The sequence below is a fragment of the Pseudophryne corroboree genome, chromosome 9 (genome assembly GCF_028390025.1).
Source record: "Pseudophryne corroboree isolate aPseCor3 chromosome 9, aPseCor3.hap2, whole genome shotgun sequence".
Classification (NCBI taxonomy): Eukaryota; Metazoa; Chordata; class Amphibia; order Anura; family Myobatrachidae; genus Pseudophryne; species Pseudophryne corroboree.
The window spans coordinates 33,771,025-33,794,826 of NC_086452.1; the positions used below are offsets into that span (position 1 = coordinate 33,771,025).

At 49.4% G+C, this 23,802-nt stretch overlaps 1 protein-coding gene across 4 annotated transcripts in view; it reads right to left on the reverse strand.

Annotated features, from left to right (window-relative positions):
* Window positions 1-13,812: 13,812 nt before the first annotated feature.
* Window positions 13,813-23,802, reverse strand: part of IL23R (interleukin 23 receptor) — a 120,596-nt gene continuing 110,606 nt past the window's right edge. For all 4 annotated transcript variants that reach the window (XM_063939132.1, XM_063939128.1, XM_063939129.1 and 1 more), the window contains 4 exons: window positions 20,681-20,809; window positions 19,076-19,175; window positions 16,587-16,677; window positions 13,813-15,145 (listed from right to left, as the gene is read on the reverse strand). In XM_063939132.1, the coding sequence (XP_063795202.1) occupies window positions 14,555-15,145; window positions 16,587-16,677; window positions 19,076-19,175; window positions 20,681-20,809 (911 nt within the window). In that variant the 3' untranslated portion in view covers window positions 13,813-14,554. The remainder of the gene's footprint in view (window positions 15,146-16,586; window positions 16,678-19,075; window positions 19,176-20,680; window positions 20,810-23,802) is intronic.

A 23,802-nucleotide genomic window follows, 5' to 3' on the forward strand; every position in this document is an offset into this window, starting at 1 on the left:
ACCAGGGGGTACATTTACTAAGATGGGAGTTCTATTTAAGATGGGATGTTGCCCATAGCAACCAATCAGATTCTACTTCTTATTTATCTAGCACCTTCTAGAAGATAATACCTGGAATTTGATTGGTTGCTATGGGCAACATCCCATCTTAAATAGAACTCCCATCTTAGGGGGTCATTCCGAGTTGTTCGCTCGTTATTTTTTTTCGCAACGGAGCGATTAGTCGCGAATGCACATGCGCAATGTCCGCAGTGCGACTGCGCCAAGTAAATTTGCTATGCAGTTAGGAATTTTACTCACGGCTTTTTCTTCGTTCTGGTGATCGTAATGTGATTGACAGGAAGTGGGTGTTTCTGGGCGGAAACAGGCCGTTTTATGGGTGTGTGCGAAAAAACGCTACCGTTTCTGGGAAAAACGCGGGAGTGGCTGAAGAAACGGAGGAGTGTCTGGGCGAACGCTGGGTGTGTTTGTGACGTCAAACCAGGAACGACAAGCACTGAACTGATCGCAGATGCCCAGTAAGTTTGAAGCTACTCAGAAACTGCTAAGAGGTGTGTAATCGCAATTTTGAGAATCTTTCGTTCGCAATTTTACTATGCTAAGATTCACTCCCAGTAGGCGGCGGCTTAGCGTGTGCAAAGCTGCTAAAAGCAGCTTGCGAGCGAACAACTCGGAATGAGGGCCTTAGTAAATTTACCCCCATGCCGGAACTGGCATTTCTTTATTTGCCCTCAGTAAATAGACCTTGGCCAATATTTACTAAAAAATCAAGTTTGTCCGATTTGTGTTTTTTTTTCTAAGTCCCAACACGGGAATTCACTAAGCACAAATCTCGGCAGTGTCTGGTCTATTTGTAATGGTTTGAATGACAAAGTTCAGAAATACGAATGAATAGACCATCGGTCAAACGCGGCTGTTATTTCATACAACACGGGTATTCACTATTCATTCGTATTTGGGTGTTAGTCTCTGAGTGCTCAAGTGCGGGTGTATTTTTTTGCGATTCGTTAAAAAAAGCAGCAAAAGAATAGACCTACTTTTTCCAGGCGAGTTTGGATAATCATGCACGGATCAGTGAGATCTGTGCATGGTTATCTATGGGAAAGGGTCTGTTTACTGTAAAAACTTGTAAAAAAAATTGCGTGGGGTCCCCCCTCCTAAGCCAAACCAGCCTCGGGGTCTTTGAGCCGGTCCTGGTTGAAAAAATATGGGGGAAAAATTGACAGGGGTTCCCCCATATTTGATCAACCAGCACCGGGCTCTGCGCCTGGTCCTGGTGCCAAAAATCCGGGGGACAAAAAGCGTAGGGGTCCCCCGTATTTTTTGTACCAGCACCGGGCTCCACTAGTCAGAGAGATAATGCCACAGCCGGGGGACACTTTTATATAGGTCCCTGCGGCCCTGGCATTAAATCACTAACTAGTCACCCCTGGCCGGGGTACCCTGGAGGAGTGGGGACCCCTTAAATCAAGGGCCCCCCCCCCCTTCCAGCCACCCAAGGGCCAGGGGTGAAGCCCGAGGCTGTCCACCCCATCCATGGGCTGCGGATGGGGGGCTGATAGCCAAGTGTAAAATAAAAGAATATTGTTTTTTGCACAAGAACTACAAGTCCCTGCAAGCCTCCCCCGCAAGCTGGTACTTGGAGAACCACAAGTACCAGCATGCGGGGGTTAAACGGGCCTGCTGGTACCTATAGTTCTTCTGCAAAAAAAATACCCAAATAAAAACAGGACACACACACCTTGAAAGTACAACTTTATTACATACATTCCGACACACATACTTATCTATGTTCAGATGCCGACTCGGCCCACGTCTCGACGTCGATTCCAGGGTACCTGAAAATAAAATTATACTCACCTAAATCCAGTGTGTCGTGTCCTTTTTTTATAATCCACGTACTTGCCAAAAAAACAAACCGCATACCCGATCCACGCACTGAAAGGGGTCCCATGTTTACACATGGGACCCCTTTCCCCGTCAGCCGGGACCCCCCCTGACTCCTGTCAAAGAGGGTCCCTTCAGCCAATCAGGGAGCGCCACGTCGTGGCACCCTCGTGATTGGCTGTGACCTCCTGTAGTGTCAGTGAGGCTGTGCAGTGAAGATACAATGTAGCGCATAGGCGCACCATTGTATCCAATGATGGGAACTTTGCGGTCAGCAGTTGACCGCGAGTAACCTCAACCGCTGACCGCAAAGTTCCCATCATTGGATATAATGGTGCGCCTATGCGCTACATTGTATCTTCACTGCACAGCCTCACTGACACTACAGGAGGTCACAGCCAATCAGGAGGGTGCCACGACGTGGCGCTCCCTGATTGGCTGAAGGGACCCTCTTTGACAGGAGTCAGGGGGGGTCCCGGCAGACAGGGAAAGGGATGGGACCCCTTTCAGTGCGTGGATCGGGTATGCGGTTTGTTTTTTTGCCAAGTACGTGGATTATAAAAAAAGGACACGACACAATGGATTTAGGTGAGTATAATTTTATTTTCAGGTACCCTGGAATCGACGTCGAGACGTGGGCCGAGTCGGCATCTGAACATAGGTAAGTATAGGGGCAGACTAGATGGGCCAAGTGGTTCTTATCTGCCGTCAAATTCTATGTTTCTATGTTATGTGTGTGTCGGAATATATGTAATAAAGTTGTACTTTTAAGGTGTGTGTGTGTCCTGTTTTTATTTAGGTATTTTTTTTGCAGAAGAACTATAGGTACCAGCGGGCCCGTTTAACCCCCACATGCTGGTACTTGTGGTTCTCCAAGTACCAGCTTGCGGGGAAGGCTTGCAGGGACTTGTAGTTCTTGTGCAAAAAACAATATTCTTTTATTTTACACTTGGCTATCAGCCCCCCATCCGCAGCCCATGGATGGGGGGGACAGCCTCGGGCTACACCCCTGGCCCTTGGGTGGCTGGAGGGAGGGTACCCCTTGATTTAAGGGGTCCCCACTCCTCCAGGGTACCCCGGCCAGGGATGACTAGTTAGTGATTTAATGCCAGGGCCGCAGGGACCTATATAAAAGTGTCCCCCGGCTGTGGCATTATCTCTCTGACTAGTGGAGCCCGGTGCTGGTACAAAAAATACGGGGGACCCCTACGCTTTTTGTCCCCCGTATTTTTGGCACCAGGACCAGGCGCAGAGCCCGGTGCTGGTTGATCAAATATGGGGGAACCCCTGTCAATTTTTCCCCCATATTTTTTCAACCAGGACCGGCTCAAAGAGCCCGAGGCTGGTTTGCCTTAGGAGGGGGGACCCCACGCAATTTTTTTCATAATTTGTAACACTTTAAACACCTTTTAAAGGTACACAATGAAGCCCTGCACGGATCTCACAGATCCGGCCGGGATTCCTTGTGTTTTGTCAGGCAGTGTTTTACTCATCACTCCCGTAAAACACTGCCTGACATTACGAATCACATCGACATCGGAAAAAACGAATGTGGAAAACTCGGCAGCTTAGTAAATGATCGTATCAGGATTCAAAAAGTTGCAGTAAAATGCACCCGATACCATTCGAGCTAAAAACGGCTAAAACACGAATATTAGTAAATTTTGGCCCTTGTGCCTCCACAGAAGAGCTTCCTAGAACTGCACCGTGTGTGTACACCCATCCAGGTCCAGGAAGGAGTCACATTCGTGCAAAACCTCTTGTTAGTTTATGTCTTAATCCACCACTCCTCGCGCCACGCCTCACCCCTCTTTGTCACTCCTGTCTTCCCATTCCATATAGATTGTGAGCTCAAAACGAGCAGGGCCCTCTTCCCTAATGTGCTTTTCCTTCCGTCACATATAACGTCCTTTCCTCCCCATTGTCATCAACGGCACCGAACGTCTGGCTTCATCTGGCACTGTTTTGGTGGGTATTATGATATATAGCTTACATATCATATCATATCATATCCATGTTCTGCAATGTCTACTGCAAGTCTCCATGTTCTGCAATGTCTACTGCAAGTCTCCATGTTCTGCAATGTCTACTGCAAGTCTCCATGTTCTGCAATGTGTACTGCAAGTCTCCTGCACTTTTTTCTTGTCATGTTTGCATAGTTCCTGATTATGGGCCTAATTCAGACCTGATCGAAACAGCAAACTTTTTCTCTAAGGGGCAAAACCATGTGCACTGCAGGTGGGGCAGATGTTTTCAAACGGAAATCTAACTTGCAGTGTTAAAATAAAGCAGCCAGTATTTACCCTGCACAGAAACAATATAACCCACCCAAATCGAACTCTCTCTGCACATCTTACATCTGCCTCACCTGCAGTGCACATGGTTTTGCCCATTAGAGAAAGATTTTGCTTTTTCGATCAGGTCTGAATTAGACCCTATGTACTTTGTAAGACGCTGCAGAACCCTTGTGGCGCCTTACCATATTTATTCCCAATGCAGAGAAAACCAATAACTAACACTGTCCTTCTAAGGCCTCTTTGGCCTACATAGAAAGCATTCAAGTGTTCCAAGATATAAGAAAAGATCTGACATGGCGAGATACTCTTGGTAACCGTCCTAAGTCTGGTTACAGTCAATCAGACATAATACAGACGAGGTCGGCACCAGGGTTATGTTCGGCTCAATCGTTAAATAAAACACGTAACACCTCCCACATCTGGGTAATAGTTGCTGATGATGCATTCAGATTTCGATTACCGTAGATGCTTCACCCAACTCTGTCTCAGATGTAATTGAAACCGCACAAACTGGAGATGTGTAATAAGCTAAACTAGCATCTGAAACCAACCATCTGCCACAGTTTAGTGCAGCACTATAGCTACATAGGGGACTAGTTATCAAAATGTTCCGTCAAAAACATTTGTGCTGTGTTCCCCAGTTTTTGCTCTTGCCCTTATAAGCTTCTATGGGGCTGCTTTTTAGCCAACTTAACTTCATTTCCAGATAGCATTAGACGTCATAGCCTAGGCTTAGGTTGCTAGAAGGGAGAATAGGGGAAGATTGGGGGAGGGTTACCATGCCTACCCAGGATTCTAACCATCAGGATGATTTGCATCATATAGCCCCGCCCCCCATCGCGGTGGGGGGGGGGGGCTATATGGCATGTGGCATGCAAATATTGCACGCCATTTGCCCTTGTGGCGTGCAATATTTGTATTATATGGAGTATTACCTCCAATCATAATTGCGTGAGTGGTTAAATATTGCTCGTACAAAGGACGTTAAGGGGTCGAAGCCCCTTGCTACAGCCTGAACAGCGCACGCAGGGCCTGATCAGTCACCTAGTAGGCGCGGATGGGGGAGGGGGTCCGGAGGTGTAGCAAGTGGGAGAGGGGCGGTTGCGAGGTGCCGCGGGTGGGGGATGGGCTGGTGCGGTGATGTCACTGGTGAGGGAGGGGCAGGTGCGTGGGTGCCGCGGGTGGGGGAGGGGCTGGTGCGGTGGTGTCGCTGGTGAGGGAGGGGTGGGTGCGTGGGGTCCGGAGCCACTGCGGGTGGGGGAGGAGTGGTTGCGGGGGTGCAGTGGGTGGGGGAGGGGCGGTTGCGGTGGGTGGGGGAGGGGCGGGTGTTGCAGGTTGGAGAGGGGGTCTGGAGCCACCGCGGGTGGGGGAGGGGCAGGTACGGTGGTACTGCAGGTGGGGGCAGGTGCGGGGTTGCTGCAGGTGGGAAATTGGGTCCGGAGCCACCGTGGGTGGTGGAGGGGGTGTGTGGGGGTGCCGCGGATGGGGCCCAAAGGTACTGCGAGTTGGGGAGGGGTGGGTGCGGTGGTACCGCAGGTGGGGGTGGGTGCAGGGGTGCTGCAGGTGGTTGAGGGGGTCTGGAGCCACCGTGGGTTGTAGAGGGGGTGTGTGGGGGTGCCGCGGATGGGGCCCGGAGGTACTGCGTGTGGGGGAGGGGCAGGTAATGTTCTCCTCCTGGAAGCAACTAAGCTGCTGTCCTCCCTTTGGCAGTGGCTCTCCCGAAGACTCGCACAGCAGCCAAGCAGCCAGTCACTATTGTTAGCGCCCAGTGGCGGATTCAGGGGGGGGCACACAGGCACGTGCCCCCCCTGTCGTCATGATCAGGCTGCCCTGACTGCAGTGCCGGCCGCAAACTACACGGCCCTGAACTGCTAAAGAGAGCTGGCAGCCTGTCTCACATATTCAATGAGCTGCTGCAGACGCTGCTTTCCCCCTCCGTGTAGTGCCTCATCATGCATATGTAATGAGCGGCGGAGCGGCATGATGTCACGCCGCTCATTACATATGTACAAACTGGGCTGGGGCAGGATGACCGCTACTTTCACGTGGAGCCTCAAGCGGGGGAGAAATGTTTGAGCGGGTGACCCTCAGCCCGCCTTTCCGCTGCCACGCTCAAGCTCCCAGAAGAGTACGTTCTTTTCATTTAGTTATTCATGAGTTTGTTCTTATTTAGGTATTTATTTCTGTTGCTGGGCCTGGCAGACAGTCAGGACTAAGGAGTCACTGTCTGCAGTCATTTCTTGGATTTTTAAGCCAGCCAGCAGGGATACATTTAAAATTAATCTTATTTAATACTGTGCCCACTGTATTATAAGCCAGCCAGTGGAGATAAGTTTAACATTAATATTATACAATATGGTGCCCTCTTTAATAAAGCATGTACCAGTTTAGTTTTATTTATATTTCACTTCATGCTTTTAAGCTTTTTGTGTGGGTATAATATAATTTATTTCACTATACGTGTCACCATGAAGCAGGGCTGGCCGGAGCAGAGTAGCGTGGCAGCGGGCGTGATTTGGGGGCACTGCTTCTACTTCCCCTCAGCCCGGACTACTGTGGCTGGGTCCCGACGCTGCCTGTACCCGCTGTGGTCGCTGTCAGTCAGGGCAGCCTGATCATGGCGATGCCTTTGTGTCTGCGGGCGCTGCGCCTCTCTGGGGCCGCCCGGCTCCTACTCTCTCCCCGTGTACAGAAGCTCCACACCAGCCCCACTCTGGCATCCAAGGCGCCAGTGTCCACTGCAACGGGTCACGACGACCAAGAGGATGATATGACCAACTCCAATGCCAGGGTAAGACCCCCCTTATATACCTATAGTGTCACTGCCCATATGTGCTGTATGTCATACCCCCTATAACCTATAAACTGTGCCATGTGTACTGAGGTCACTCCCCCTGTATACCTGTCCATACTATTCCTATATATCGTGTGCCCTGTATGAGGTGCCCTGTATGAGGTGATGCCCCCTATGTACACACTCACTCCATCCCCTACCAGACATGTCCCCGCACACTCACCCTGTCCCCTACCAGACCTGTCCCCGCACACTCACCCTGTCCCCTACCAGACCTGTCCCCGCACACTCACCCTGTCCCCTACCAGACCTGTCCCCGCACACTCACCCTGTCCCCTACCAGACCTGTCCCCGCACACTCACCCTGTCCCCTACCAGACCTGTCCCTGCACACTCACCCTGTCCCCTACCAGACCTGTCCCTGCACACTCACCCTGTCCCCTACCAGACCTGTCCCTGCACACACACCCTGTCCCCTACCAGACCTGTCCCCGCACACTCACCCTGTCCCCTACCAGACCTGTCCCCGCACACTCACTCCATCCCCTACCAGACATGTCCCCGCACACTCACCCTGTCCCCTACCAGACCTGTCCCCGCACACTCACCCTGTCCCCTACCAGACCTGTCCCCGCACACTCACCCTGTCCCCTACCAGACCTGTCCCCGCACACTCACCGTGTCCCCTACCAGACCTGTCCCCGCACACTCACCCTGTCCCCTACCAGACCTGTCCCCGCACACTCACCCTGTCCCCTACCAGACCTGTCCCCGCACACTCACCCTGTCCCCTACCAGACCTGTCCCTGCACACTCACCCTGTCCCCTACCAGACCTGTCCCTGCACACTCACCCTGTCCCCTACCAGACCTGTCCCTGCACACACACCCTGTCCCCTACCAGACCTGTCCCCGCACACTCACCCTGTCCCCTACCAGACCTATCCCTGCACACTCACCCTGTCCCCTACCAGACCTGTCCCTGCACACTCACCCTGTCCTCTACCAGGCCTGTCCCCGCACACTCACCCTGTCCCCTACCAGACCTGTCCGTGCACACTCACCCTGTCCCCTACCAGACCTGTCCCTGCACACTCACCCTGTCCCCTACCAGACCTGTCCCTGCACACACACCCTGTCCCCTACCAGACCTGTCCCCGCACACTCACCCTGTCCCCTACCAGACCTGTCCCTGTACACACACCCTGTTCCCTACCAGACCTGTCCCCGCACACTCACCCTGTCCCCTACCAGACCTGTCCCTGTACACACACCCTGTCCCCTACCAGACCTGTCCCCACACACTCACTCTGTCCCCTACCAGACCTGTCCCTGCACACTCACCCTGTCCCCTACCAGACCTGTCCCTGCACACTCACCCTGTCCTCTACCAGACCTGTCCCCGCACACTCACCCTGTCCTCTACCAGACCTGTCCCCGCACACTCACCCTGTCCCCTACCAGGCCTGTCCCCGCACACTCACCCTGTCCCCTACCAGACCTGTCCCTGCACACTCACCCTGTCCTCTACCAGACCTGTCCCCGCACACTCACCCTGTCCTCTACCAGACCTGTCCCCGCACACTCACCCTGTCCCCTACCAGGCCTGTCCCCGCACACTCACCCTGTCCCCTACCAGACCTGTCCCTGCACACTCACCCTGTCCCCTACCAGACCTGTCCCCGCACACTCACCCTGTTCCCTACCAGACCTGTCTCTGCACACTCACCCTGTCCCCTACCAGACCTGTCCCCGCACACTCACCCTGTCCCCTACCAGACCTGTCTCTGCACACTCACCCTGTCCCCTACCAGACCTGTCCCCACACACTCACCCTGTCCCCTACCAGACCTGTCCCCGCACACTCACCCTGTCCCCTACCAGACCTGTCCCTGTACACACACCCTGTCCCCTACCAGACCTGTCCCCGCACACTCACCCTGTCTCCTACCAGACCTGTCCCTGCACACACACCCTGTCCCCTACCAGACCTGTCCCTGCACACTCACCCTGTCCCCTACCAGACCTGTCCGTGCACACTCACCCTGTCCCCTTCCAGACCTGTCCCTGCACACTCACCCTGTCCCCTACCAGACCTGTCCCCACACACTCACCCTGTCCCCTACCAGACCTGTCCCTGTACACACACCCTCTCCCCTACCAGACCTGTCCCCGCACACTCACCCTGTCCCCTATCAGACCTGTCCCTGTACACACACCCTGTCCCCTACCAGACCTGTCCCCGCACACTCACCCTGTCCCCTACCAGACCTGTCCCTGCACACTCACCCTGTCCCCTTCCAGACCTGTCCCTGCACACTCACCCTGTCCCCTACCAGACCTGTCCCCGCACACTCACCCTGTCCCCTACCAGACCTGTCCCTGCACACTCACCCTCTCCCCTTCCAGACCTGTCCTGTACACACACCCTGTCCCCTACCAGACCTGTCCCCACACACACACCCTGTCCCCTACCAGACCTGTCCCTGCACACTCACCCTGTCCCCTACCAGACCTGTCCCTGCACACTCACCCTCTCCCCTTCCAGACCTGTCCTGTACACACACCCTGTCCCCTACCAGACCTGTCCCCACACACTCACCCTGTCCCCTACCAGACCTGTCCCTGCACACTCACCCTCTCCCCTTCCAGACCTGTCCTGTACACACACCCTGTCCCCTACCAGACCTGTCCCTGTACACACACCCTGTCCCCTACCAGACCTGTCCCCACACACTCACCCTGTCCCCTATCAGTCCTGTCCTGTACACTCAGCCTGTCCCCTACCAGACCTGTCCTTGTATACTCACCCTGTCACCCACCAGACCTGTACTCCATGCCCACAGCGTGATAAAAATGAGGTTGTGGCTCGTTGGTATGGCACTGTGACACCACAACCCTTGTTATGAGACCACACTCACCTTCCCAGGAGCGTGCGCAAAAGCCAACCCCCCCCCCCACCCGCCTTCCCCTATCATGGTGCCCCCCCTGTCATTTTGTTCTGGATCCGCCCCTGTTAGCGCCAGTGTCCCAAAGCGCCGCATTACAGGGAAGAAGATGCACTCAATAAACTACAGCTCCCAGCAGCCCTTAGCGCCGGAATGCTTTGGCGCTAAGGGCTGCTGGGAGCTGTAGTTTATTTAGTGCGTCTACTTCCCTGTAATGCGGTGCGTTGGGACACTGGCACTAACAATAGTGACTGGCTGGCAGAACTGACTGACTCGCTGAATAAATGTAAAAGATGAGAGTGCTGTGCAGTGTCCGTGACACTGCACACCCACTGCACTGCACAGCACTGTCACCTTTTACATTGATTCAGCGTCCAGACATTACCCTCCAAGATATCTCCCACTCTATCCGTTACATTAGCCATCTCGGGGCTTCCAGGCCGGCAGCACAGGTGCTGTGTTGCGGAGTCAGGGCCTCTGGGGATCTGGGCGCGTCTGTGGCTGGGAGGCACTTCTGTGACATCACGCGCAGAGGAGGCTCCGGGGCTCAGAGAGTATGCGGCGCAGGGAGGGCTAAGAAAGCCTTCCGCTGCGCCGCTTTCATATACATCTATGCCGGTGGCCGCAGCAGCTTTTGTTCCACCTGCACTGCGGCTAGGGAGTGGGGATTGTTGATGCCGGAGGGGGCAGGTGGACTGGCAGCAGGACATAGGATGCTGCAGTAAAAGGGTTTTTCCCCCCCTATCTACAGCGCAGAGACTTGCTGCAGATGCAGTGGCATACCCTCCAGCTGCACCTTTTTGGCAGGTACAGTCCCTTTTTTTATGGTCTGTACTGATTTTTGGCTCTCCAAACTTCCATTGAAAGTATAGGACAAAGGGCGGGACCACGCCACTTTACCCGTGGCCACGCCCCCTTTTCAAATTTGTAGCTATTTTTATGTGTAAAGTGTTGGTGGGTATGGTGCTGCAGATGCAGTGGGTCTATTTTGGGTCGTGGGCCTGGAGCTGCAGCTCCATCAGTCCCATTGTTAATCCTGCTCTGGGAACAGTACACACAGTAACCAAAGGACAGAGCCTCCCATTGGATGTAACCTGTGTGGGAGGGTGTTTCTCGCCCAATCAGCTGTGGATTGGGTGTGATAGACCTGCTGCTAACCCAATGAGAGCTCCTAGCCACGCCCAGCATTATCCACACAGTCACAGAGTGACAGATCTGGGCTATTATATAGGCGATAGGTAGAATCTGATTGGTTATCTCCACTTGTATAAACCCGCACTTTAGTAAACATACCCCTTTACAGTGGAAAGAAACAGGTAGACGTATGAAACGGTGTTATGGGGTGGAGAGGTATCAGTGCACGTTACGTGCTCTGATACCGCCTCCCCTCCGCATATATTACAGCAGCAGTGTTTGCAAGGTGACAGGGGCGCTATCTTTTAGATAGCACGCCGAGATGCAGGATAAAGGGCCTAATTCAGACCTGATCACAGCAGCAAATTTGTTAGCAAATGGGCAAAACCAAGGGGGTAATTCCAAGTTGATCGCAGCAGGAATTTTTTTTAGCAATTGGGCAAAACCATGTGCACTGCAGGGGAGGCAGATTTACCATGTGCAGAGAGAGTTAGATTTGGGTGGGGTGTGTTCAATCTGCAATCTAATTTGCAGTGTAAAAATAAAGCAGCCAGGATTTACCCTGCACAGAAATAAAATAACCCACCCAAATCTAACTCTTTCTGCACATGTTACATCTGCCCCCCCTGCAGTGCACATGGTTTTGCCCAATTGCTAAAAAAATTCCTACTGCGATCAACTTGGAATTACCCCCCATGTGCACTGCAGGTGGGGCAGGTGTAACATGTGCAGAGAGAGTTAGATTTGGGTGGGTTACATTGTTTCTGTGCAGGGTAAATACTGGCTGCTTTATTTTTACACTACAATCTAGATTTCTGTTTGAACACACCACACCCAAATCTAACTCTCTCTCTGCACATGTTATATCTGTCCCCCCTGCAGTGCACATGGTTTTGCCCATCTGCTAACAAATTTGCTGCTACGATCAGGTCTGAATTAGGCCCAATGTTAGGCCCAGTAAAACTGACTGTTCCGACACCTGCAGCTACCGATTGCGACAGCTGCAGGTGTCATTGCCCGTACACCACAGCCAAGGATAGCGCTGTCCCTGGCTGCTGCGGCTGCCGGCTCCGGGATACATGTACGATGTGACGATAGCAGTGAGATCTCTCACATGCACACTGGAGCCGGCCAGGCAGGGAGACACAGCGTATCCGCATTAAGCTGATGCGCTGTACTCTCAGGCGGGGATCGCCAGAGGGGGGAGTTTTCCCTGCTCCGGCAAACAAGATGTTAATACATTTTGTAGATGTTCCCTTCTGCTTCACCTCGGTAATGAGGCGAAGCAGGTAGTGCTATGGCGGCACAATCTGTGTCGCTACAATACATCTCCCTCCATGTGCTGTAAATCCAGACTCCTCAGTGCCCTATTGCTCTGTTGCTCCAAAGTGGTTTCTTTCTAGACACAAACTGCAGAAAACACGTTCATTTTGCTATTGCATTACTTGATTAAGCGTTGCGTTGTGTTGGCTCTTGCATATAATTGTTAGGTGTACCACTTCCTTCCTGTGATGCCTGAAAGTGTCACTGTATCAGGACACTTGTTATAGCCCATAAAGCATCGTGTTCCTATTTTCAGCGACATTGTAGCCGCACAGCATTCGCTTTCACTTGCGTATTTACACTGTAGTTCTCAGTAACGGCTGGAGCTGCTTCCTGTAAATGGCTCATTAACAAATTACTGCAGAATACACAGTATAGTGTCAGAGCGCCAATTTCTACTGACAGATCTTGGCGTAAATTTACTAAGATAGGAGTTCTATTAAAGACGGGATGTGGCCCATAGCAACCAATCAGATTCCAGGTATTATGGCCCTCATTCCGAGTTGTTCGCTCGCTAGCTGCTTTTAGCAGCATTGCACACGCTAAGCCGCCGCCTACTGGGAGTGAATCTTAGCTTAGCAGAATTGCGAACGAAAGATTAGCAGAATTGCGAATAGAAATTTCTTAGCAGTTTCTGAGTAGCTCCACACTTACTCCTACACTGCGATCAGCTCAGTCAGTTTCGTTCCTGGTTTGACGTCACAAACACACCCAGCGTTCGCCCAGTCACTCCCCCGTTTCTCCAGACACTCCCGCTTTTTTCCCAGAAACGCCAGCGTTTTTCCGCACACTCCCATAAAACGGTCAGTTTCCACCCAGGAACACCCACTTCCTGTCAATCACACTACGATCAGCAGAACGATGAAAAAACCTTGTTAGGCCGTGAGTAAAATACCAAACTTTTGTGCAAATTTACTTGGTGCAGGCGCATTGCGAACATTGCGCATGCGCAGTTTGCGATTAATTGCTCCGTAGCGAAAAAAAATGACCCCCTATGGTCGGAATGACCCCCTATGTTCTAGAAGGTGCTAGATAAATGAGAAGTAGGATCTGATTGGTTGCTATCGGCAACATCCCATTTTAAATAGAACTCCCATCTTAGTAAATTTACCTACTTGTGTGTTAAGTTATAGGAAAGCGACACTGTGTACACAGGGAATGTTTTTTTCTGTACATCATTTTGTCCACAAAATTATGTTTTGTGAACACAATAGTGCTGTGACTACTTACACTATAAATTGTGTCTACAAAAAGAATGGGATGGATTCAAAATTAGTTTTGGACACTAAAATGGTTTGAAATGCAAAGTAGAGGAACTTGACAAACAGCATCGGTATGAGGTGGGGCCAATATATTCTAACCACTACCCGCAAAAGTATTATACCAAATATGTGTCTCTGTAAAAGTCCCTGTTGCAAAAAAACAGGATGAATTGTTTAAGGTTTACTTGGGTGGTTTCCACATATACAGATCTGTGTTTTTGAACATTTTGAACAATTATCTATATTTTGGCTCGGGTTCTAGATGTCAATTTTGTATTTGGTGACACCTGTATTTAAGGAATACAGGAGCGGACAGTGCTAGCACTAATCTGTAGTCAATACATTAGTCCGCGATGAGTTCATGCAGATTCGCTTCTATGAATCAAAGTTAGAAATTATACTTTATTGTTGATTGTGATCCGTCTTATTATTTCCTTCTGCAACAGACTTTCTATAAGAAATTTGCAGGAACAACTGGAATTTCACGGGAGCAAATGGGGTTAATAACGCACTTCAATTCTAGACGCAAGTGAGAGTAAACTATGCAGGAGAGGAACTGAAAAGTTGCACAGTGCGCCATTCTTCCCAATGTACCGTCTCTCCACAATCCTAGGAGCACTCTACTCAGCAGAAGTGTTTCCCAAGATTAGAGAATAGTTATGCCCCTTACAGTGCACCGGGCAACAATCCAGACTGTACCAAACCAAGGAGATTCGCCCATGTATCCAACGCATTTCATGACTGAAGACCGTAACCTCATACTAGTGCAGAACGATGATGTTCTGATGAAGAACGATCCATGAGTTCATAACTCAATACATTGAGCAGGTGTCCAACAACACATCTGCTTTTCCATCAGAGACAAACAGATCTTATAAGTCAAAAGCCAGCTCTGATGCAACCACGCAAGTTATTTCCCTTTTGCAAAAATTTGTGGAAAATAGGAATGGACATCAGTGAATTCCTTAAGGCCACCTGGCAAAGTACAGATTAGTTGGTCAGTTGGAACAGTCTGCGTTTCTACTGGGTTTTCCCTATGGATTCTCCTGGAATTGTCGTTGGCTGCTGCCTGCAGGGGACCAGAGTCTTTGTTCTGATCAATACCATCGATTTGAAGAAGTTTAATCGCTTTGAAAACATTTAGATCCATTTCAGCCCCAGAGTCCCATAACACGGTGTTTTCCTTCATGTCCGAGGTAAGTCTAGGACTCTCCAACCTCTGAGTGACTCTCTGAATGTCCAGCATATGAGTGGGGCTGCAATATGAATCGTTTCTCTGGATCTTGGGCTCTGCAAGCTGTGGCCTGTATCCCAGTGTTTGCTCAGGAAGTTCGTCATTGGTCGGGTGGGTAAGAAGCGGCTCGTCCTCTGCAGCTGTCTCCTCGGCGACTTCGAAGGCTTCTGCCATTGGGACCGGGTAACTTATGAGCTCTTGTACCTCAGTGATTTCAGGGTCACTATATGTCGGGCAGGAGGTGGGCTCCGCATCTTCCCTGTTTGCCTAGACAGATATATGAAAACAACGGTTTCCCAATTTATCGATAAATCAAAAACACAAGCACAAAATTGGCCCAAATTGGGATTTTTTTTCTGCTCACTGTGTGCAATAAGAGCGCACACATGCAGCAAGGACTATAGCGTTAGTAGAAAATAACTGATTTTAAAGTTATCAACACCCATCTTGACGAGAGCAGCCCCCGTTCCAAAGGAACTCAATGGCCTCCGAGTTAACGGATGTTGATTGGTAAATTGGATACAAGAAAAGATAACAGAATAACTTGAGATTACCACCTCCAGGCAGCGTCGGACTGGGGTGTGGAGGTCCCACCGGGGAATGTGGTGGGAGGGGTCATGCTTAAGGGGTGTGGCCAGTTACTACAGGGTGAGACCAGCCTGCACAGAGGCTTAGAACGGACAGCCATTAGAGACCATTCATCTGACCCTCTAGCAGAGTAACAATGTATCATTTGAGTGCGCTGTCTGGAACCTGACATTAGAGGAATGGGTGGGGCTGTCAGGTAGTGGTGCCCACTGGGAATTTCCCATGTGTCCTGTGGACCAGCCCAACCCTGCTTCCAGGTACCACGATAGCAGGGATACAGGAATCAGGATGGCATGCAAGTCCATTTTGCAGACTGGCCATGTGATTTTCCGCACTGTGCATCCTCTATAGCTGAGTGTTCGCAACTGCGGGTCCTACACAGCTCAGTGGGGCGTAAACGGGTGACAGTAGTCTGTCTGTAGGTAGTGTGAGTTGTGGGTATGCAAGTGATATTGTGGGCTGTGTGATTTCAGAAGAATCTTCTGCAGCAGGTGAATGGGCTGGTGCAAGTGCGCACAGACAACGCCCACGAGCGGATGACTAGGGGCAGTGCAATTGCATAGTTACCTGAAACTCATAGGGCAAATATCCACATTTAGCGCCACGCACCCAGTACAAGTGAAATTGCTGCTGACTTGTGTGCAGTTCTGAACTGGTCCCCACAGAATCTGGAATCAGCTGGGTGCAGTACCCAAGTTCAACCACTACCCCTTTTGACAGTACAGAGTAGTCAGCGACAAACTATTTGGTCAGCGAAACAGCAAGAACAGAGATAAACAAGTGGTAGTCTGCTGTAGAGGTGAGCGGAATAATGATAAATGCACAATCAGGAGAACGGCCGCAATTGCTGGCTACAGTGTCACTGCCGGGGCCCTCCATAGGGAATACACTATATATGCTTGACAGTCCTGTGATGACACTCTGGGGGCTAACTGCCCATGCAGTCACATGTTCACACCCCTTCCCACTGGCCACGCCTCCAATGATGGTAAACACACCCCTTGCTATTAGGACACGCCCCAGACTACTGCATTATGAGATATTGCACCTCCGGTAGGGGAATAACAGGACAGAAGATGATGTGGATACATGTAATACACATTGTATATTTAACAATTACCTGCAGAGCCTTCAATGCTTTGCTGTTATCTACACGGGGAAATTCCTCATGCAGATATTTCGGGAGAAAGACCATTACAGCTGTTTTCAACCTAATAATCAGAGAAATATGAAATTTTATGTTTATTACAAAGTTTTATGAAGAAATTATAAAGATTATGAGGCATTTATGTACCAGGGTCATAGGCAAACGCAGGGGGGGGTTCCAGTTGCCCGGAAACCCCCCTCCTCTTGGCAAGTGGTTCAAATTATGACAACGATAGCACTGGTATATAATACAATTACTAGAGCTGTCACCACATTATGCAGTGTAAGGGACAGAGCAGAGCTGCTGTAAATGCCCAGTGGTAGCAGCTTCCTATACCAAGTTTGCTGTGTGTAGATCTGAGTCCTTAATCAGTGCAATGGACCAGAGAGTAGCTACCAGGTAGAAGAGACAGGAGCCTTACTATGAGGTGGGAGAATGTGTGCTTAGACAGTGCAGTACTGGTCCTATTATGTTTGTGTATTTATTTATTTATTTATTTATTATGGTTTGTTTAACCTGTTCCTGACCACTTATTTATATTATTTAAATGTTTGATACAGCCTATACTATATATAGACCATCTATAGTGTTACATATTAATACAGTATCAAGTATAGAAAAAGACCAATGTTTACATTAATGTCCAGTGCGTTACTAGGTTCTTCTACCGCCCCCCCAGACTCCCGCACTTGCTCCAATGTTCCGCAGAGTGGGAAATTGTGGACTGCATTTGGAAACCCCCCTCTAAAAATTCTGCGTTTGCCACTGCGGGTGCAGAATTCTCAGTTTTTGGTGGAAGCAGCATTTAAAATATACTTATCCAAACAGAATAATATCAGAAATTCAACTGTGCCCCAAAACCTGCTGCCTCAGAATTCTCTGTTTGCACAATTCAGGTTTTTATGTTTGTTAACAAGGTAACTGGAAGACAGTAGTAAATATATATGCATCACTTTGGGTATTTCCTTCCAGACAGCAATGAAGAGAATGTAAGGCCGTGTGGTTGTAACTACTGGTAATTCCTGCATACATCAGGTCATTCTGTTCAGTTAATCTCCTACCACACAAATTGTACTTTTTGCTGACATTTTGGTAAAATAAACGTCTATTCCCATGTCACTGTAGAATAGATCATAGATGCCGGCAACTGTACTGTGGTGCCCCCTGCTGGCCGCATAATAAATAACACCATTAACTCGTGATCATTTCTGTAAATGATGGATACAAACAAAAAGAAAGCCGAAAGGATACCAAAGGCTGAATCCATGTTGTTTTTTAATAAAAGGAAGTATGCAGGCATGGTCGGGCAAGAAGAGCCCATCTGGGGAATCAGGCTGTAGGGATGTGCCAACCACCACAGAGGCTTGGCCAACCATTAGAGAGGATATAACCTGCAGACCAGGGTCATAAAAAAGGAATTGGATTCGCCAGAACTTTGTGGGACCCATAGCAAACGTTTGAAGAGGCACTTTCCGGGAATGTTGGTAAGTGGGATGGGGAGATAATACTAGAAATCACGTAACCAGGTGGATGGGGCCAATAAAATGCAATTACCATCATAAAGCTCTCAGTCCCACCCCCGAAGTGGTCATCTGCATCTCCTCTTTGAGCTCCTCCAGGAGCTTCTCCAGGAGAGGAGAAATTAAAATTGGGCAACTCTACTACAAACGCATAAATCTGAAAAAATATACTAACTTAAAAAGGCAATATACATAATGTTATACTGCAGTTGTTAAGCCCAATTGCACAATTTTGCTAATAACTGTTCTGGTGCAGTTTACTACCTCTCTTATGGGTTTATTTTATGTTATCCTGTTCTCTGCAAAAAATTTTAGATTTCCCTTGGATAGCAATTACAGATTAAAATTGTGAGGGAGGTTTTGGGCATTATTTTTGCATCAATAAGTTTATTTAACAATTTTGTATTTTATATATACTTATATTATATAAATAAAAGATATCACTACATAATAAAAAGATGACACTGTTCCTAACTTCTATGGGGGGAATTCAAGTGTTTTGCGCATCGGCTGCAACTGAATGGCGCACGACAGAGCAATTCAAGTGTTGCTCTGTTCGGGCGGGCAGAGCCGCTGGCGCTGACATTAATGTGATGTTGTTCCGTCATTTTGACGGGCTGGTAACTATTTTTGTTATAACAAGCTGGGATCCGGCCATTTATACGGATATCAATGTTACCAACAAAGTGGTCACTACAGGGTTTCCAAAATCCCTTTCTTACTACAGTCCAGGTTGTCTAGCTGTAAAATTATATAGGACTGCACTGCAAATGGGGGTTCTGAGGGAGCAGCTCTATAAAAAAGAGTTTTTGATGATATTATTGGTAACGGAGCACTTGAAATAATATTTAAGTGAACGCAAAACCTGTAAAATAAAAATGAGAGACTAACAAACATACAAATGATGATATTCAGTTCCAAGACAGGGCTGACGCCACCTACCTTTCCCCAATCGTGGATACATTCAGGAAGAGAATGGTCAAAGCAATGGCACCAACGCCGATCCCCAGCAGGAGCCCAATATAGCTGTGCAGACTGTTATCTAGTAAAATACAATGTGCAGATGAGAGGTCACTCAGGGTCACTCAGGGCCACAGTCAAATATCGCACACAGCACAATGCTATACATCCATTGCGGGGGGAGGGGGGTGGGGTGCTCCAGGTATGGGTCCCCCGTCACCTCCGAGCCCCGAAGGTAGAATAGAATCATCTCTCAAAACAGATATAAATGTTCGGGGTCACTGATGGGTTCAATCTAGGGAGCTAAATATATTGGGACTTATTCAGGTTTGTTAGCAAACCAAATAAGTTAGTAATTGAGCAAAACCATGTAGCAAGGCAGCCACCGGGGAGGGACTGTAGGGACTGGTGTCCCGGGCCCTATAATTTCTCATGGCAGCCCTGCCATGTAGCACTGCAGGTGGGGCAGATGTAACATGTGCAGAGAGAGTTCGATTTGGGTGAGGTGTGTTCAAATTGAATTCTAAATTGCAGTGTAGAAATAAAGCAGCCAGTATTTACCCTGCACAGAAACAATATAACCCACCCAAATCTAACTCTCTCTGCACATGTTACATCTGCCCCACCTGCAGTGCAGCATGGCTTTGCCCAATTGCTAACTTTTTTGGTCTGCTAACAACTCTGAATAACCCCCATTATTTACAAGTTCACTTTGTTTTTCTCTGTACCTGTCTACTGGAATTAAGATACGACTGTATAATGTGTTTATTGTTATATGGTGTCTGATTGAGTCCTCGCACTTCTGTAGGCTGCTATTTTATCTGTCTCAATCGCTCTTCCCTCACCCCAGAGCCCATTCTCGCATTCTCCCGTGTGTTATTTTCTCACAATCTAATAGGTTAGGATTTATGGCCAATGATTGTATCCAGGGTCCAAAAGCAAAAACAATATGACTTTAATCAAGCAGCCCCACAATACATAGATCTGCTTAGCTACAATGGTTTAAAATGACAAGTATTTCCAGTATTCTCAAACATGGACCAAGCAGCTCCATGTGTTAGGTGTCTGACTGTAGCATGTGAGGTTGAGAGTTGGAGTCCTGGAGGGATGTAACTGGTGATGATCTCCTGCATTTATATTGGCAGAGACAGTCTCAGGAATTTACAAAAAAGATCCAGAGGGGTTACTCAGAAACCCCCCTGAGTGCGCCACTGTGTAATCATGTCAGACTGCATGACTTTACTAGCATATCCAGCCAGCACAGAAAGTTCTCAACACTGTGTAAGTAATATTATGCGGCTGTTTCTGCTTCTGTTTCTGCTTTTGTTGCAGCTATTTTACGCTTTGAAATAGGTCTTTCGTGCTATGGTATCACAGCCAGCATTAGGCAGTGGGACCTGTGTATCTATGCAGTGACAAAACATTTATATCACTTTCAGGCCTGGCAGAAGATGGATAAAGGTGGATATAGCCATCCGCTCTCGGCCTGTGGGACCCCTCACCCTAGGCTAACGCTGCAGAGAATCCATGGATGATCCAGCTGCTGCAGGTATATTTCCCATATAAAACAATGCTACGTGGTCTTACCGGGATGGATAAGAGTGCAGTGGTCCGCAGGGCCATCTCCGGCACTGGTGGAGGCGGAGATACACACAGAGTACAGCTCACTGGGATCCAGTCTGTCCAGCGCAAAGTGTCGTGTGGATTCTGGTAATTCTGAGTACAAAATCAAAAATTTACCATTATTAGACAGAAATAAGAACCGGCGGCATTCCCATCATTAGACTGCGGAACTGTGAGCCTGGTTCAGGGCTGGACGCTAATGCATTCGCATAGGCTACACTAATCCTTTCCATGGGGCACCATTGAAAAGCAAGTCTACCTGCAGGGGCGTACCTCACTCTGCACATGCTCCGGAACTAAGCGGATGATCTAGAGTCGTACACAAACCCGACACATCTTCCTTTGCGACTGTAAGGACTTGGTTATAGCTCCCTGCAGTATGATTCTCCACCACCAGGGGTCGGCAGAGTTCCTGTCCTGATTTACTGCAGTACTAGTACCTGCCAGTGGTGGTGCTGCTGCTCTGAATTTGGTTTGTGTGTTAGGTAATTGACTAATCATCCATTACCAGCGTGAAACACACCTGACACCTGGCTATATAGTATGTCTGATCCCAGCACTCATTGCTGGGTCATTAATGCATCTGTCTGCAAAGCCATAAAACTTATGTTTGGAGTAATGTTTCCGTCTGCAAGAGCTTTGGATTCCCTTGCCTGTTCCTGCGAGCTTCTGTGTGTGCCAGGATAAGGAACTCCAGCAAGTCTTCTAGTTACCTTCCATGTGGATGTTTCTGGAGTTATGTTCCTGTAAACTTCTGTATTTGTCAAGCCAAAAGAACTCTGGGGCCTTTTTATAGAAAAATAAGAATTTACTTACCGATAATTCTATTTCTCGTAGTCCGTAGTGGATGCTGGGAACTCGGTAAGGACCATGGGGAATAGCGGCTCCGCAGGAGACTGGGCACAAAAGAAAAGCTTTAGGACTACCTGGTGTGCACTGGCTCCTCCCCCTATGACCCTCCTCCAAGCCTCAGTTAGGATACTGTGCCCGGACGAGCGTACACAATAAGGAAGGATTTATGAATCCCGGGTAAGACTCATACCAGCCACACCAATCACACCGTACAACTTGTGATCTGAACCCAGTTAACAGCATGATAACAGAGGAGCCTCTGGATAGATGGCTCACAACAACAATAACCCGATTAGTTAACAATAACTATGTACAAGTATTGCAGATAATCCGCACTTGGGATGGGCGCCCAGCATCCACTACGGACTACGAGAAATAGAATTATCGGTAAGTAAATTCTTATTTTCTCTGACGTCCTAGTGGATGCTGGGAACTCCGTAAGGACCATGGGGATTATACCAAAGCTCCCAAACGGGCGGGAGAGTGCGGATGACTCTGCAGCACCGAGTGAGAAAACTCCAGGTCCTCCTCAGCCAGAGTGTCAAATTTGTAAAATTTCACAAAAGTATTTGACCCTGACCAAGTAGCAGCTCGGCAAAGTTGTAAAGCCGAGACCCCTCGGGCAGCCGCCCAAGATGAGCCCACCTTCCTTGTGGAGTGGGCTTTTACAGATTTTGGCTGTGGCAGGCCTGCCACAGAATGTGCAAGCTGAATTGTACTACAAATCCAGCGAGCAATAGTCTGCTTAGAAGCAGGAGCACCCAGCTTGTTGGGTGCGTACAGGATAAATAGCGAGTCAGATTTTCTGACTCCAGCCGTCCTGGAAACATATATTTTCAGGGCCCTGACAACGTCCAGCAACTTGGAGTCCTCCAAGTCCCTAGTAGCCGCAGGTACCACAATAGGCTGGTTCAGGTGAAACGCTGAAACCACCTTAGGGAGAAATTGAGGACGAGTCCTCAATTCTGCCCTGTCCGTATGAAAAATCAGGTAAGGGCTTTTACAGGATAAAGCCGCCAATTCTGACACACGCCTGGCCGAAGCCAGGGCCAACAGCATGACCACTTTCCATGTGAGATATTTTAAGTCCACAGTGTTGAGTGGTTCAAACCAATGTGATTTTAGGAAACCCAAAACAACATTCAGATCCCAGGGTGCCACTGGAGGCACAAAAGGAGGCTGTATATGTAGCACTCCCTTAACAAACGTCTGGACTTCAGGCACTGAAGCCAGTTCTCTTTGAAAGAAAATCGACAGGGCCGAAATCTGGACCTTAATGGATCCTAATTTTAGGCCCATAGACACTCCTGCTTGCAGGAAATGCAGGAATCGACCCAGTTGAAATTCCTCCGTCGGGGCCTTTTTGGCCTCGCACCACGCAACATATTTCCGCCAGATGCGGTGATAATGCTTTGCGGTTACATCCTTTCTGGCTTTTATCAAAGTAGGGATGACTTCGTCTGGAATGCCTTTTTCCTTTAGGATCCGGCGTTCAACCGCCATGCCGTCAAACGCAGCCGCGGTAAGTCTTGGAACAGACAGGGTCCCTGCTGGAGCAGGTCCCTTCTCAGAGGTAGAGGCCACGGGTCCTCTGTGAGCATTTCTTGAAGTTCCGGGTACCAAGTCCTTCTTGGCCAATCCGGAGCCACGAGAATAGTTCTTACTCCTCCCCGCCGTATAATTCTCAGCACCTTGGGTATGAGAGGCAGAGGAGGGAACACATACACTGACTGGTACACCCACGGTGTTACCAGAGCGTCCACAGCTATTGCTTGAGGGTCCCTTGACCTGGCGCAATACCTGTCCAGTTTTTTGTTGAGGCGGGACGCCATCATGTCCACCGTTGGTTTTTCCCAACGGTTTACAATCATGTGGAAGACTTCTGGGTGAAGTCCCCACTCTCCCGGGTGGAGGTCGTGCCTGCTGAGGAAGTCTGCTTCCCAGTTGTCCACTCCCGGAATGAACACTGCTGACAGTGCTATCCCATGATTTTCCGCCCAGCGAAGAATCCTTACAGCTTCTGCCATTGCCCTCCTGCTTCTTGTGCCGCCCTGTCTGTTTACGTGGGCGACTGCCGTGATGTTGTCCGACTGGATCAGCACCGGCTGACCTTGAAGCAGAGGTCTTGCTTGGCTTAGAGCATTGTAAATGGCCCTTAGCTCCAGGATATTTATGTGAAGTGATGTCTCCAGGCTTGACCACAAGCCCTGGAAATTTCTTCCCTGTGTGACTGC